The sequence below is a fragment of the Artibeus jamaicensis genome, unplaced genomic scaffold, assembly GCF_021234435.1.
Source record: "Artibeus jamaicensis isolate MK-2021 breed Jamaican fruit bat unplaced genomic scaffold, CSHL_Jam_final scaffold_3307, whole genome shotgun sequence".
Taxonomy (NCBI): domain Eukaryota; kingdom Metazoa; phylum Chordata; class Mammalia; order Chiroptera; family Phyllostomidae; genus Artibeus; species Artibeus jamaicensis.
The window spans coordinates 8,721,251-8,739,109 of NW_026522040.1; the positions used below are offsets into that span (position 1 = coordinate 8,721,251).

General features: G+C 38.0%; 1 protein-coding gene across 6 annotated transcripts in view; it reads left to right on the top strand.

The window, feature by feature from the left end:
- GRM8 (glutamate metabotropic receptor 8) overlaps positions 1-17,859 on the top strand; it is an 826,045-nt gene that overhangs the window by 358,595 nt on the left and 449,591 nt on the right. For all 6 annotated transcript variants that reach the window (XM_053657130.1, XM_053657129.1, XM_053657131.1 and 3 more), the window contains 3 exons: positions 11,268-11,403; positions 11,870-12,024; positions 13,116-13,253. In XM_053657130.1, the coding sequence (XP_053513105.1) occupies positions 11,268-11,403; positions 11,870-12,024; positions 13,116-13,253 (429 nt within the window). The remainder of the gene's footprint in view (positions 1-11,267; positions 11,404-11,869; positions 12,025-13,115; positions 13,254-17,859) is intronic.

A 17,859-nucleotide genomic window follows, 5' to 3' on the forward strand; every position in this document is an offset into this window, starting at 1 on the left:
GGTGGTGATGCAATTCTTGTTTTAAAGCGTTAGTTAGCTAAAATAATAATAATCTTTTAGCTATTAGTTCCTCTTTCTTAAATTGAGAATGTCAGCCCACTTTGAGTATCTATTGAAAACGCTATTCTGAGTAAGAACCACTGATTGAAAGCCAACGTATGGCAGAATTTAGGTAATGCTGATAAGTAGAATGAGGTATTACTTACATGCTGGATAGAATGCTCATGGTTTGCAAGCTTGGTTAGCTGCTATTGAGATGCCGTGGAGAGCGTCCTATTTGTAGACAATGTTGTAAGTGACTTTGTTATGTACAGATATAATACAGATACAGAGATACTTTGCCTTTTTCTCAATGATGATATTTTTAATACATGGATATGCTTATTGCCTCTTTATTAGATCAACTCACTACATCATGAAATAGGAACTTCTTATTCACTAGGTCATCATCTGTTTAGTGAATGTCCACAGGTACCAGGCTTCACTAGACCCTCTAAGTAGACATGAGCTCTGTGAAGTCAGAGGCCCCTCTCTATTGTTCACTGTTGTATGCACTGTGTCTAAAGTATCTGATATTTTATAAGAGATCAATAAATATTTATTGAATGAAGAAGGGTAAATGACACCAATGTCTGCCCTGTCCCTCACTAATTTAAATGGTATAATTCTGTAATGAAGTTCTAATCTATAACTGAATTACTAATTTCTAAATTAATTATGAGATTCATTCAAAGTCCAATGCCATTTTTAACTATAATAAGCTTAATTCAAAGTCTACTACTAATTTTTTTCTAGTACAGAATGAATAAGAAATTTAAACAGTGCTCACTTTGATTCTAATAGTCTTGGGCATAATAGTTTTTCCAGGCAATGGGCTGGAAAATATGGAACTTCTCTTAGAGAGTCTGTTCATATTGGGCATTTGAGCATTTACAGGGAATTAGTTTTATCTTTTGAAACCTTCCTGTCATATTGTTGGCCCCAGTACCTGGAAATCTACTTTGAAATGGCAAAAACAAACACAGGGTAATTAAAGTCCCCAAATACTCCAAATATAATACTAAGAAACTAATCCAAATAAATTAAAATGCAAATAACACATTAGAAAACTTACTTAAAACTAATCTAGAGTTCCTTTTCCAACCGTTCTTCACCCACATTTGCTGTTTTGACCCTATAGGGAATTCATATTTTGTGTACCTCAAAAGGTACTTCTAGTCTGGATGGTCTGCTTTCTAGTCTCTCTTCACTTTTGTCTTCTTTCTTTTGTCTTTCTTTCCCAATGCCCATGTCTCCTTAGATATTTCCAGTTTTCAGGAGTGAGAAGAGGCAACACATCATATGTTTAGCTGTCTCTTGTGAACACGAGCTTTCCTTCTAACTGTAGACGTTTCTGCAGTTAACATTCCCATTGCCTTGAATCTCTAGTAAGAGTTATTATTCTATGTACATTTGGGGAAAGCAATCTCAGATGTCTACAAATAATGTCATAGATGGATTTTGCTTGGTGAAAGTGAGCTACCATATCTGTTTGAGGTTTGTCAATTTTTATTTTCAATAATTTACAGCTAATGTATTTTCTAAGAAAAAAATGGATCTGTTATGTGCTTATTTAATCCCTTTACATTAGCCCATGTGGAAGATACTAGTACTTTTCAACCTTCAGGCGAAGGACAGCAGCACAGAGAAGTCACATAACTAACTCGGAGTCACATAGCCAGCAAGTGAAGGGCCAGGATGTTGTGCCCCAGAGATGATATCTGTAACCAGCATCCCACTGTTTTCCTGAGCAGACATTTGGATCTGTGATGAGCTGTGGCTGAGCTAGGAAGCCTAGTATGTATGGACATTGACCCTGGGAGCCTTTCTCAGCCCAGTCTCCCTCCAGAGCATCAGTATCTAACTGAGATTCCCATGGAGATGGGCAGGGCAGGAGAGGAGCTCTGTGCTATTTGTTTTCATAGCGGATTGTCCATATTGCTGTTCTTCATGGGACATAAAGGGGAGCAGCATTTGGCTCATGCTTCTTTTGTATCAGCAGCTTCATTCCCTCATTTAATTGCTTTGATAAAAAGAAAAAGCATAAAATGTGTGTGTGTGTGTATGTGAGAGAGAGAGAAGAGAAACAAATTTAAGTGTAATTTTGCTCTTTTAAACCCATGTTGTTAAAGATAACACCTTTTATTTAATGTGTGAGATAAATCTCTTTCACAAAGTGCACTTTAAGCTGATAAATATACACATTTTCATCATGTGATATACTTTTCTGCTAAGTCCCAATTGTACACCACCTAAGCAAGTGAAAATACTGTTGGAAGAGGTGTGATTACACTTATTTGAACCTTAGAACAAATTTAACTCAACTATCAACAAAGGACCAATTATAGTAAGCCAAAATTGTTATTTCGGTTATGCTTCCAGAAAGATGGAAGAAATGATGCTAAGGGTAATTAGAGTGGAGAGTTGTGATATTGTGATTTATAATAAATATATATTTGGTCTTTGTCCATTTCTGGCACAGTGCTCTTAAAGCCCTTGGAATTTCTAAAGTGATGGTGTGATTAAGGTGTCTTCTGTTAACAAAATGACTTTGGAAAAAACCTTAGTTAACCTAGGGACAGGACTGGTTACCAGGAAAACCAAAGCTAACAATCTGGGGAGGGAGGCAGTCTTATGGAACTGGACCCTTAACATGTGGATTCTGATGCTATATCTTTGTAGAGAGTGTCAGGAGTTGCACTGTAGGACAGTTGGGGTCCAGAGAATTGCTTGGAGATGAGGAAGTCTCTCCACTCTCAAATTGGAGTTGGGATCTGGAGCCTAAGAGTTTATGTGTTAATATTGTATTTAAGGAAAAAAAACTTATTTGGTTCTGCTCACTGCTATTATCTGAAGGTGCTTTCATAAGACATAATAGTTGACTAGTTATATCACATTTTTATTGGAACAAAAACAGTCTTCCATAGACAATTTCTTAATGGTCAATTGAAAATGTTGACCAATCATTTTTTTTTTTACCAAAGGTTCAGTTATTCTCTTTAATATCTGATAAAATTTAATCATGTCGATTTGTTTATGTACCGAAACCAGTCTGTCACGCAGATCTGACAATTTATACAATCAGAGACTTGATCTGATTTACTTAGAACTTAACTTGACCAAAACTGTGTAATAACTTGAGATACTGGTAGTAATCCTGTTCTTTACAGAATCCCATTTAATATTCTATATGTAGCTTTGTAAGTAATTTTATAGCCGGTGGAAATGGGGTCCTTGTAGAACCACAAGAAAAGCATTTTCAGGGACCCACATGGAAGGATAAGTTCTGGTGTGGTAACGATTTATTTGGGTGGAAATAGAAGGTTGCCCCCAGGTCCCCAGTATCTCGTTGCCCGTTGTCCTCACTGTGGAAAAAAAATCCTTGTCTTCATCAAGCACAGAGGGAAGGCCAGTTTCCAAACTGTGCTATGCCTAATCCATTTAATCCAGTTTAGTGCACGTCTGTCCCCATCCATCAGTGTAGTCTGTTCCCTGCTGCACTCTGGTTGGTGCTGCATTGCTGTACCCGAGCTTGCACTTGGAGTTTGTGTGGCTGCCAGGCTGTGTGGCTGCTATGGAGAGAACATGGAGAAACAAGTGGGGTGAGCTTGTGTTACTGAGAAGGAGGAAACACTTTTTATTAAACTTGTGTTATATTATCTTGAGTTTGGGAAGGGCCAGGCACTTTTTCAAAATAACTATTCAATTTCCCAATCTTTCACGGGCTGGTGTTGGGTTCTCCCTGTAACCAGTCCATCTCCTAGATCTTCTGGGGTCCTGTGTCCATTATCCAATCTGATCCTTCTCCCAGGCTAGACTGATAGGTCTTTATGGTCATCTTGGCTCCTGTTGCACATGCCTCAAAATAGAAGCACCTCTCCCTATACCCTCTAGGCTTCTACGTTGTTATTCTACCCCTTTCCCTTTTCCCAGTAATTTGTAGGAAAGCAACTGGTGGTCCCCTGGGGAGTGTGTGAAGCTGTAGTTTTCTAGTGGAGCAAGCAGGCTTATTATCCAATTCACTTCCCTAGCTTATTATACTTCATAATGTCTGATTCCCTTTGCTCCCTTCCTTTATTTATATCTAGCTACCTGTGGTAACAATTTCATTCTAATTATTTAATCTTTGATTTTTTATCACAGTTGGAGCTTGGTGCTTTGACATTGTTTCTTGTTTTATCTTTTTCCTTGGACATTATTAATATAAATTTTGTTCTTAAAAATAAGCAACAACTAAAACCATGATTCTTTATTTTTTTCGATTGCTTTAACAAAACTCTAAATACCGGGCAGTTTTATGAGCCTATTTCTCTTCTCTGAGCTAGCTACAATTCCAGTTTTAGACTACTTTTATGCATTGCCTTTCTCTGTGCAATAAGTCCTCATCGAAGAGGGGTTTTGCAATTAAACAATAAAGTGTTATTAATGGTTTGACTTATTTTCAATTTAGAGATACATCTTCATTTATCTGTAAATCTTAATTTGTATATATGGTGAGTCTCCCATCAAATCAGACCTCCATTCAGTGAAGAATATGTTGCTGTTGCCTCGGAGACTGCTCTATAGCTCCTTGAAGGGATGCCTGGCCACAGAGAGCTGCCTTGCTCAATGTCTCTGCCCCACTGCCCAGGAATGCCCATATCCAATGATTGATAGATGTGGAGGTATAATGGTTCACCTTCCTGACCTAATTTGGGGACAACTCTGGAGGCCATCCTAGCCTCAGAGCTCCCCGTGGCCTTGGCTATTTTTGGGGGGGGGGGGCACAGCCAGCTGGACATCTCTGCCCAGTCCTGCTTCATTCCTCATCATTCTATCGAGTAGAGGTCAAGGGTAAATATACATTTCAAACTCCTTCAAAGGGTCTGCTTTTGGGGAGCCCAACTGACAAGAATATTGTCTCAGTTTTTAATTTATAGCCAATTAATAGTCTATACGAAAATGTTTAAATGAGATAGAACATGTGGCTATTTCCACAACTTTACTTCTTAATAGTTGGTGCCATTAATAGTTTAATAGTGTTTGCCATTCTTTTATTCTTTTAAAGAGTAAATTCTAGTTTTTCTACCCAGATCTTTGAAATACTTATGGACTTCCTTTGAAAGGGGACTTAGATCTTTTGGGTATAAAGTTGGGGGTTGGGGAAGAGAGTGTAACTAACTTTTAATATTCTCTCACATTGAGATTGCCTCTCTCACATTGTGATGGCCAATAACGAGTGGACAGTGAAATTTAGTTATTTATTTACAGGCACAAATCTACAAGATAGTCATTACAGACAATGGGCAAGCATCACTTCTCAGAATTTAAGATATCTGATATTATACAAAGAATGGTGAAGGGTTTAAGAAAATGATCTGTTGACAAACACATGTTTTAGGTCTAAATATCATCTCCCATCTCTTGTCTGGTGATGATGCTTATCTGGTCATGGTTATTGATAATAGTAATAATAATGTACCACATTTATATAGAACTTTATCATTTTACCCTTTGAATTTAATTATCTTGACATCCTGGGTCATAGTTATTATGAACCTGTTATAGAAGTAAAGAAACTAAGACATAAGAGACTTAGTTCAAGGTCACACAAGACCCGTCCTCAGGTCTTTTGGCTCCCAGGCTGTTTTCTTTCTCATTCTGTCATCTTTCTGCCCTAGCAAACTAGTGCATTGACATGAACCTTTCATCTCTCAGGCAAGAGACATTGGGCTACTCACCCACAACTCTCAGCTTTCTAAAGAGATAAAAATTATGAATAGAATTGTTTACAAATTTGCTCTTGTATCATTAAAAGCAAATTATTGTACAACTTGAAAGATGAATAAACTAAAGCTAAGGTGACACTCTAATTCATAGAACCCCATTAAAAGCTATTTTGGGAGATAGAGCTTATTTCTTTGGCAACTTTGTGTACATTACCTGATGTAATTTTTTTTATGCTACTTATTTTTAAATATATATTTGTATGCATTTTCCCCTACTTGGCTGAGAGGAGTTCGAAGGCAGGATTGTCTCATATCTATTTCTTTATTTCAGCAATAGGTATTATAGGACTTTCATTTATTAATTAACAAATATTCATTGAAGTCTTTGTGTACCAAGCAGTGATAGGTGTTGGGGGGTATGATGCTAAACGTGAAAGACTAGGTTCATTAGTCATGGAGCTTATAGACTAGGGTGAAACAAATAACACAATTTCTAAAAACACAATTCTTGTGGTTGCTGCAGTGCAAATGTGCAGGGGGGACTGGAGAATCCAGGGAAGTCTTCCTGAGGGCAGGTATTTACAGGGGCAGTTGGGAAGGGGTGTCTTTTTTTTAATAGGAAAGTTTATTTTTTATTTTTGACATTATAGTTTTAACAAACTTAATTAAGGTATATTAATTTTATTTCTTTATTGAGAGGAGACTGGTTACATATATACTGAAGAAGATTAAGTCAGTTCTATAATCTGAATGAGATCTAAGTATCTTAATTAAGTTCTTAGTACTCAATAGAATTACTATATTTATATAACTATCAATTAGATTTGTAAGGGGTACCCTGCTGAGTTTTTTAAAAGAGTCTTTAAATTTGCTTTATCTTATTTATCAATTTCTTTTATTCACTAAACTATTAAGCAACAGGTATAGTCATTTATCAATGGGCAAGATGATAAACTTGGAGTCGAACAGATCTGGCTTTGAACACGGATTCCAACCTCTTGCTAGCTGTTGACATCCATGTTTCTCAGTTTCCACATCAGAAATATGGTGATAACACAAACCTTAGAGTTCTGCCTTTAGGAGCAGTAAAGTATCATAGAGCGAATGAGACCAGGAATGAGCCATCTCACGTGTTATAAAGTGCATCTAACCTTACAGTGTTAAGTTGAACTTAATTATTATCATAGAATCAAATCTAAAGGAAAAGAACTTTCCATAGGCAATGAAATCAGGAAATTCTAAAAAGTAGTCAGTTGTAAATTCCTTCATACAACATTCTTTTCCTAAATGCTAAGCTTCAAAAATTATTTCCTGCAGAACTAAGCACACCCACAGAATAAGAAAGTCGGTGTTCCTGGAATTGTACAGTCAATACTCTTCCAGAGTGAGGTTTGGGGAAACAGATGCAGTAGACATGGTCTTTGATGGAGGGCAGCTCCTCTTCCTCCTGCCCACTCCAGGAATCTAAATCAAGCCAGAGAGTCTGTTGATAAATAGATAATGAGCATTGTAAGAAACTATGTTTTGATTAAGCCTGAAAATTTGACTAAATTTCACTTTTAAAAATCAAACCCTAACAGTATATAATGACTTCTTGTGAAGTCATAGGATTATTTTGGCAGATGACATTAATTATTAGTGTATTTTAATATTTTACACTGTTATCTTTTATCATTAGATAATTTTACATTTTGATTTGGCTTTTTAATGTGCACATCTTGTCATTTAATAGTAAGGTTGCTGAGGACAGGCAATCTCTGAATGTCTGTAGCTCCTGAAACTTAGTAGATAATGAGTGCATATAAATGGATTAACTGTCTGGCTTTGTGACAGATATGAAGGTAGAAAGCGTGAATGAGTTTCAGGGCTAAGAAGAGAATCCTAATCTTCTAACTCTAATCACTTGAAAAGCAATGCAGTCCATGATTTAATAAAATATCCCTAAGGCACCAAACAGCCAAGGGCCATGTGGAGCAGTTTCCCACAAGTATTTGTTCAGCCAAAGTCAATTAATTGTGCAATCCCACTTTCTGGAAAAATACAAATGGGCCAGGCTGAAAAATATTAGGTGAGGCAGAGGAATAAAAGAGTAAGAAGTAGATTTAGACAATGTAGAAACCCAAGTTAACTAAGAAAAATATTCAATAGCTCCTGAATGAATGAATAAATCAATGAATCCAGACTAAAGTCCATGCCTGGATTTTCTGTTTGCCTTATGTGAAATAGTCATAATAAAAATTTCCCAACCTTCTGGCTATGAAGTTAGTAGTAATCTCAGAATGATACTTAAAGATATGGCATGTCTTTAATGAGATGCTTAAGTAATCACAGCCATTTAATTAAAAGGGCAGTCATACATTAAAAAAGCTATTGTTCCCTAGTGGGTGTTACAGTTTTGATCTTACATTTCTATAGTTACCTAATGCCTCCAGTCACCACAGTTTTTTGCCTGTTTGTTTGATTTTTAAAGACATACACGGTTTTCAACTTACTGCTAGAATTTGTGCCAAAAGATTCTCCTCAAACTACGTGATCACTCCTTTCCAAGTCTCGTTCACTGGCCCTCTCTCCAAAACTAGTGGGTTTTTCTAGTTCCATCATTCCCCATTTCTTAGTGTTGACTTAAATATTCCTTCAGAGTGATCTCTTTACTCCCAACACTTTAACTACCTCCTGTGTCAGCATCTGACAAATTATAATTACATTTCCCTTCTCTCTCCCTAACTCCAGACCCACTTTTTCAGTTTGATGTTTCATGGGTACTTCAAAGACAACCTGTCCTGAATCAAAATCATGCTTTTCTCCTTCACACACCTGTTCGTTCACTCTCCTATTTTTCCTGCTTGTTTAATGGTGACATCACATAAACTGGTCACAAAGGACAAAACCTTAAAGTCATGCTTAGTGATTTCTCACTACCTCCTACTTAGATCGAATCAGTCAACGTAAATATATACAATTTTTATTTGACAGCTCCATATGCTCGTCTTCAGCATAGGTAGCATTGTGTGTTCCCTTTGCCTAACCCCATAACCTCCCAACTGGGCTCATTGCCTCATGTTCTTTCCACTCCAGGCTTCCTTCTACATCAGCAATCCTCAACCATTTTTCTTTTGTAAGATGCAATGATGTGACATAACAACTGATGGCTACTTGTGGGCTACTAAAACATTCAGTGAGAAATGTTTAGTGAGAAACTTAAACATTTTAATTATTCCTAATCTTCCATAGGCTCTGCACAGCAATACATGATCTGGCCCCTGTCTACCTCTCGTCTTTGTTTCATACTTCTCTCCCCATCATTCATTAACTCCACTGGCTCTTCCCTGCCCTTACCCATGTTCTTTACCCTCACTCTCTCTTTTTTGTGACCTCAACTAAGTGATACCACTTTAGGGAGTCTTTTCCTGAGCACTGCTCTATCTAAATTAAATTACCTTGTTCTGCCTTGGTTGGGTCGCTCAGGTGGTTGGAGCATCCTATACACCAAGAGGTTGTTGGTCAGATTCTTGGTCAGGGCACGTACCTAGGTTGCAGGTTTGATCCTTGTTGGGGTGTGTACAGGAAGCAACTGCCAGATGTTTCTCTCCCACATGTCTCTCTTTCTCTCTGCCCCCTTTCTTTCTCAATAAACATATTCTTAAGTGAGGATTAAAAAAATCCCATTGCTGTTCCTCATAGGATTTGTCATGATTTATAATTATATACCTTTTTTTTTTGCATTATGCCTGGCTCATGCATATTTCTAAACTCCGTGAAGGCAGAAACCATGTCTATTTTATTATTCACCATTGCATCCCACGGCCCCCACACAGACAAGTGGGCACACAATACATATTTACTGAAGGAATGAATGAATTATCAGTAGACTAGCTAACTGTAGGCTCCATCTATGGATTATGGGCAATTCCCACCCCTGAATATTGTAAAGTTAGTAAGATTATTGCTATCACAGAGATAATTTGGACCATGCTCTAACCTAAAGAAAACTAAGCCTTCAGTATCTACAACTGTTAATCATACGTTGTTTTCATACATGTTAAGCCTGATCACAGTGCACCGGACACCTGTTGTCTGGCTATTAGACATTTTGTCTTTGTTTGGCTACCTGAGATTTTTCCCCCAAAGCATAAAGCCCATTTTGTAGTTCTTTTGCTTTTGAACTTTTGGTGGGTTACTGCTGTTTTCAAGATAAAGTCCTAATTATTTGGCATGTCTAACAAAGTCATTCTCAAACTATATCTGACCATTCTTTCCAACTTCAAACCCCAGCCAGTCTCTACCATAGGCCATAATCAAACAAGGTCTTTCCATACCTTGGCCTGTTTCAGAAATGTTCTATTTTTGTCCCCATATGGCTGTGTATTGCCCTTTACCATCCATCTCTCTCAAGCATTTTACTTATGCCTTCTTCTGTGCCCTCATTGTATGATACATTCTCTTCTAAAATGTGTTACATAGTCCATAATAATTTATTGGAATGTCTGTCTCACAAACTGGATGTTAATTCCTGGATTAGACTGTGTATTCCCAGTGTTTCCCCTAATGCGAGCATACACTGGTACCAGTAACTTCTGGATAATTGAATGCATTGCTAATTGTTTAGGAGTAAAAATGCTTTTTCCTACTGAAGCAATGGTATAAATGGTGATTTAATACCCAACTGACTAAAAAGTCTGTTTAAATCATAATAGGACTGAAACATATTGCTAACATGCTTTTTTTTCTAGCATTAGCATGTGTTCTGTCTCTGCTCTATTGCAACCAAGATACTCTTTCTCCTTCTATCCCCGTCCAGTGGAAGAGATCTATTCTAAACTTTTCTCTTTGGTCTCTTTTTACCCTAGAAGGAAAGGCCAAAAGAATATTTTTTTTCCTGCTGTAATAGTGAGATGAGATGTCTGCCATTTTGATTTTCATGGTTGAGACATTTCAGCTGAGGACTTGCCAGTGTCTCACAGTCTGGAAGACCACTTGTTTGATAACATGTCTTTATGCTAATGCACAAAAACCTTGCTAAATTACTATGAGCTATAAGATGAAATTGACTTTAAAGGAGCTGTACTAATAAATAAAAATACCTAAAGGACCTTCTATTGGTGGTCTCATGCATCAGAAAGACTTACTCATGCTTTTTACTAATCCAGGCAATTGTCCTTCAACTTTTGTTAAATGAATCAAAACAGCCCTTGACCCCAAAACTTCCTTGACTCCTTAACTCTTGTTACACTTTTTTGTTCACTCTGGTTTTCTTATAGACATCCACAAAGATAATGTTTAAACTTGGGGAAAAATACTCCTGATCTGATGTATGATTAAGTAATTGATGTAATTTATTTGATACACACATTATAATGTAAACAAACATAATTGCTCTTAATAGGTGAGAATAGCAGATGTTTTGAGAAACAATATTCTGTACCAAATCATGTGTTTTTATAAGATAGCTAACCTCATTAACTTTGTTAATTAAATAAATGCCCTTTCTGAATCACTTTCTTCTTTTTTCCAAAAAAATAGGTGGTGTTTGCATTGCCCAATCACAGAAAATTCCACGTGAGCCAAGACCTGGAGAATTTGAAAAAATTATCAAACGCCTGCTAGAAACACCTAACGCTCGCGCAGTGATTATGTTTGCCAATGAAGATGACATCAGGTGCTGATTGCTCCTCTTCCTTATGTAGGATCAGATTTGTGGCCCAGATCCTTTTTTATGACATAGTTCGTATTCAGTATAGACTCTTGTGAGATTTCACAGGAATTGCAACACTCTTATGCAATTACAGATTGCCTTCTGGTGCACAGAGACACAACCATCTTCTACTTTCTAAGTCTGAAATGTCTATAGAGTAAAACCTGGGGACTGAAAGAAGTGAGACAAGTAAGGATGATGGAATAAAGTGAATGAGGTTAAGAATAAAGCTAATTAGCAGCTGCTGGAGTTAAAGTCACCAGTATATTTATTTCCTTTAGGAGATAAGCCCTGGCAGTTAGAATGATAGACTGATTGTTTAATGGTGACCTACTGAGTGTATATAACTTGATATAGCTGTATTGTAACATTCATAAATGTAGTGTTTTGCGATAAATGTGGTATGTTTTATTTATTTTTATTCCTGTAGGAGGATATTGGAAGCAGCGAAAAAATTAAACCAAAGTGGGCATTTTCTCTGGATTGGCTCAGATAGTTGGGGATCCAAAATAGCACCTGTTTATCAGCAGGAAGAAATTGCTGAAGGGGCTGTGACAATTTTGCCCAAAAGAACATCAATTGATGGTAAGGATGAACCATAGAGAATTTGTTTGCATTCAGTTAAATCAAAACTCAAAGGCAAAACCAGAGTATCAGCATAGAATGAAACACACCCATTATTGATGACGGATAGAATTTTCAGTTCTGATGGCAGAATCACCAAGACAGTAACTGCTTAACCCAGCGTATTTTTTTCACTAGAGGAGTACCTATTGGATGTTTTTTTTAAGAAAGGCAATTATAGTTGGCTTAGTTCTATGATGTTAGTGACTTCCATGATATTTTCCTCTAAGTTCTCATTTCCATGGGCATCTATAATGCTTACAGCACCGTTGGAGAGAGAGTGCTTGCTCCACAGAAAATGAAGAGGTGATGCTAGGCTGACCCTGTGGATAGAGTAAACACTACAGCAAAGATGTGAAGCACCCTTGAAAGGCAGTCTGTCTCCCAAATGTCTTTGCCAATGGTCTAGATAGTGATAGAAATTCCCACCTTTCCCATTATTCTTTTGAGTGAAGCATTATTTCCAGGTGGTCTCCCTTCAAAGAGGTCATTAGCTTAGCAGGCTGACACTTTAGCCCATTACCATGACTCCAGAAGATTACATTAGTACTGATTAGTTAATTGAATTAGCTAAAAATGGAACTTATAAGACTGGTAAATTTTGAGGTGGGTAGAAGTATAGAAGCCTGGAACATTACCCCCAGCTGGGGTGGGGGCAGAGAGAGAGAGAAAGAGAAAGAAAGAAAGAGAGAATATGAGAATGAAAAAAGTCCAAGTTCGTTCTGAATATTTAGCATGAGGTCAGGGGACTGCTGGTCACTGCCTCTGGGAGGAGAGGGAGAGATTGCAATAACACCAACAACAAGATTTCCTGCTACACTCATCCCTAGAGCCAGGTGCCCGAATAGTGAATGGTTAGGGTGAAAATGTTGTCCACTGATCCCTCTTGGCTTTTGCCATAAGGGAAGAAGCTTTCAGTTCTCCCCCACTTATTAACGCATTTTTGTTTTTTTTTAATGCAATGATCACAATATAACATAATATTTAAGATCTCAGTAGTTGGTTTTGATTATGAAAGAATATTAAAACCATGCCTTTCTTCTTTAACACAGGATTTGATCGATACTTCAGAAGCCGAACTCTTGCCAATAATCGAAGAAACGTGTGGTTCGCAGAATTTTGGGAGGAGAATTTCGGCTGCAAGTTAGGATCACATGGAAAAAGGAATAGCCATATAAAGAAATGCACAGGTAGCCACTTACATGTTTTCTTGGTGCATTTGTTTTTTCATTCCCAGAGAAATGAAGTTTTTCTATATGAATAATGATAAGAGTATTTTCTGTTTCCTTGAGTCTCTTGTTAGAGTTTCCGAGCAGGGCTGAGCATACACTCATCTCAACAAGGTCATTGGTTACTACAGTTAACTAAGTATTTATTGGACGTGGCCCATGTGCTGGGATATTTTAGTCCTATTTAAAAAATCATTATTGAGTTTCTACTTCAGACAAGGCACTTCACTGGGATTGGTGAGATATGGACAAATAACCAAGACATGATATCGTTCTCCAGGAGCTTCAAATGTAGTAAAGATGATGAATCATAATAATTTGGTATAAGACACCATTTTTTAAAAACTATTTTAATCCAGGTCCCCTATAATACCGTTGTATCCAATACCCTGCATAGCACTAGCAGCTATAATTTTTAATGATTTGCTTTATATATCTTGTGCTTGAAAATAATAGTGATATTAAATATTCATATTTTAAATGGAGGAATTAAACATTTTAATCGAACATATAATTATATGCATAGAAACATACATGGAATCTTAAAAATTACTTAGATCTAAGTATTAAATTTAACAAGGTCAATATAAATTTTTAAAAATCTATTTTACAGACATATAGGAAACTGATACACAGAAAAGGAAATTCAAAGGCCACTGTTTATAGCGTGATCAAAAAAACTATGAAACATCACATGGGTGTTATGTATCTTATGTTAACAAAGATACATAAGTCCTTTGCTGGGGGGGTTCAACCTGTGGCCTGTGGGCCACATGTAGCCCAGGACGGCTATGAATGTGGCCCTACACAAAATCGTATATTTATTTAAAGCATTATGAGATTTTTTTTGATGCTTATGTATTGCAAATTATTTAATGTGTGGTCCAGGACAACTCTTCTTTTTCCAGTGTGGCCCAGACATGCCAAAAGGTTGGACACCCTCTACACTGAATACTACAAAACTTGAAGGTGCATTTTACAACCACACATCCCTCCCTCCCTCCCATATTTTGATATATCCTCCCTTCCTTGTATTCACTTCCTTTGGAAAGAGCTGTTCAAATAAAAGATGTGCTATGAGAAATGCTGGAGTGGACATGTAAGCAGAGCGAGGGGGAGGATGTGGAGGGATGTGCCTTCAGGCTCCCTGTGTGCTGGGCACTGTTCCAGGAGCTGGAGGGAGGGAGGAGACAAGGTGTGTGTGCTCACAGAGCTTACGTTCAAGTGTGAGGAGATAAACACTAAGTAGAGACTTCCAGATGCTGAGCTGTGCTTACAGGAAATGCAACGGAGTAAATGTGAACGGTTGACCAAATGGTACTGGCAGGGAGGGCAGCAGTTAGATTGTGCATTCACAAAATGCTGTACCTAGGAGGTAACATTTGAGATGAGACCTGAATAGCCAGAAGGTGTCAGCCATGTGAAGATATGAGGTCAGCCCATTGCAGGATTTCGGGCAAGTCTCCTTTGTTCAAGGTCGAGAGAGGAGAAAGAGGTATAGGGAGGCTGGAGTGAGTAAGAGTGAGGTAGTGAGTGAGGGGGAGTGTGAGGCAGATGAAGCTAAAGAGATTGGCTGGGGCCAGGTCATACGAGTTCTTGGAGTTCTTTCTAGAAGCTCCTGAGCTGAGGGGTGTGGGCTTTATCATACGTGTAGGGTAGAATTCCTTGAGGCTGTTTATCCAGGGCATTGCTCAGGTGCCTGGTTTAAGAAGACACCTCTGTCAGAAGTGTAAGTAGGATTGGAGATCAGAAAAGAGAAAGAAGGGTCAGTTAGGGCCCATCAGTAGTTCTGGTGATGGGCAGTCATGGCCTAGACAAGGGCTTGTGAGTTCCTGGGAAGATCACAGTGGACAGTATTTACACTATCTGGTGAGTGATTAGCGCTGCCGGTGGTAGTTAGTAATGGAGATTCTGAATATTAAATCTTTACCAGCTAGGTCTAGGAAAATGGTGATGTACTCACTTAACAGAGAAGACAGAATGAATGAATGGTGGATTTGGAAGGACTAACAAATTTGGTAGCCCCTATAGAACTGCCCAGCAGGTGGCAGCATAAAGTCTGGGACCCCGCAGAGTGTTCAGCACTAAAACACCTATTAGGGAGTGGCAGATGGCGACCTGGGAGTTAAAGACAGGGGCAGAGACATAATTGTCTTTGGAGATTGAGCAGAGATGAGGGATGACAATTGAAGACTCCAGGGGAAGAGCCAGGAAAGGAAACGGAGTAGGTGAGTTTAAGAAGGAGATGAACTGAAAACCAATGTCTATTTAGTTTCCAGGAAATAAGATGGGGTACACTCACTTTCAGTGCTGCAGGGAGGCATGGCTGAGGCATAGGAAGTGAGAGAGAGAGACTCAGGTTGTGAGAAAGAACCAGAATACAGGAAGCAGAGGAAAGAATGCTTGCTCAAGTTTAGCAGAAAAAGAAAGCGGATATGGCAGGAGGACTTGGGAAAGAGGCACGGGTGCAGACGTTTTCTGTAGGATACAGCACATGGAAGCATGTTTTCAGATCAACACAGTATTCAGAAAGAATGACTAGAACAAGAGAAATTAAATGTGGAATAGGATACTGACAGAAACTTTGGGGAGATGCATTAAGAGGAAGGTATTATTTTAAATAATGTGATTAAGTTAAAAAAGATAGGGACAAATGTACAAAAGCAGAGGGGGAAATTTTATAATTAAGTAGTAAATTTGGACATAGATATTAGGGAAGTTCAGAAAATGCATGATTAAATTCAAGTTGTAAAATTCAAAGCTTCATGGAGGAGGTGAGTGCTTGCTAATAATGACTTGAAGAAGAGCATCCGGGATGTGGATCAGCAGAGCAAAGACGTGGAATAGGACATCGAGGTTTCAAAAAGATGCGATATTACCGTTAACTTTGAGGTGTGTGAGGAAGAGTAAAGGGGTCCAGCTCGTTGGAGAAGGGGGTGCATGTTAAGGAAGAGTGGGAAATAAAGAGGGTCCACTTTATAGGAGGATCTGCAAGGAGAGTTTATGGACAGAGTACCCTCTGTGTTTGTCATTGAAATATATTTGACATCGTCTTTAATTCTGAACTCTGAATGTCATTATTTGATCATCTACATATTCGTATCTTATTGTTGTTTAGACTGTTTAGTGAAAACCTACCAGTTAATGAATTGGGTGAATCCAGTTCTTCTTACATATATTACATATAATAAAATTGGTAGGAAATTGGTTATTAACTAATCACATAACTTTTAACAGACTACTTTCAGAATACCCAGTTTCTGTTAACTCGTATTTTCCAAAAATGTTGAGGAGTACAGTGCCCTTCAGTATCCATAAATGTGTTGGATACTTACTGCAGGTGTGAATGCTGAATTGGGTTGTAGCAGAATCCTGACGTGGTCCCGTGTCTGCTTTAGATTCCTTTGATGTATTTGGGTGTAACAATCTGTCCAATTAAAACTAGTTCTAGTGCAGTGAAAATGATGTTTCTTCCAAGTGCTAGGGCAAAGATACCCTTAGGGAACAAGGTCAATAAACAGGTTTTCATCCAGATTCCACTGTGGATAATACTGAAATAACTTGTCACTAGGAAGAAAATAAGTATATAATGCAACATCCTAACTTAATTTAAATAAACAAACAAAAAACAGTAATGTACAGACATTTCCAAATCATGAGAGAACATACTTGTGCCCCAAATTACCATCGACACCCGACACCCAGTTTTCTTCTCTGTTTTGGGGAAAGAGTAAGGATGATCTAGCACCACAATGGTCAACTATCCTTAAGAGGAAAAATCAACAGCCTGTGAGTAGAAGTGTCCAGGGTGTGAAAATCATTTATATTTCCAATTTGTCCCATTCCATCTAATTTAGAAATGAATGTATATAGACTTGCAAGTTGCAAAATTTGGCCTCACAAGGTTTGCATTTTAACCATTCACAATAAGTCAAAAAAGGAACTCTCTGAAAGTGGCATACTTACAGAGTCCCTTGTGCTCTCTTTAGAGCATTATTTGTGAGTTATGTTTTGAGTAAAACTTTACCTTAAGCAATGCTAATCTGTGAACGTAATTATTTTCTTCCACTGGGGGTGATGCTGGCACAATGTATGTACACGGATAAGAGAGTTCTTCCCAGCAGGGTAGGGCTTCTGTCATATCAATTTTCAGGCGACAGAGTGTCTTCAAGCAGTGAGGAGCATCTTCTTCCTAAATTAGCTCAGCACAGTTTACTGAAATCATATTCCCTTCTAGAATCTCAGGAAAGCTTTCAAAAAGATGCGATATTACCGTTAACTTTGATATGCTGGACGAATTCCAAAGTGAAGCAATTCCTACCATCCACTTAGCTATTTATGCAGTTGTTATTGCTTCTGAGGAGGTCTGCCGAGTTCTGAAAGCTACTACTACTTAATCCTACTTAAAATTCCCTTTGTCTTCTCAAGAAGAAAGGAATCTTTTATACTTGTTATCAGTGGTGGTGGTATTAGAGACATTTATCTGACCTCTTCTTTTTTTCCCTCCCTTGTTTCACTCTCGAAGTTAATGCCTTTCTACTTCTCAGACATGCACACCCTCCCTCAA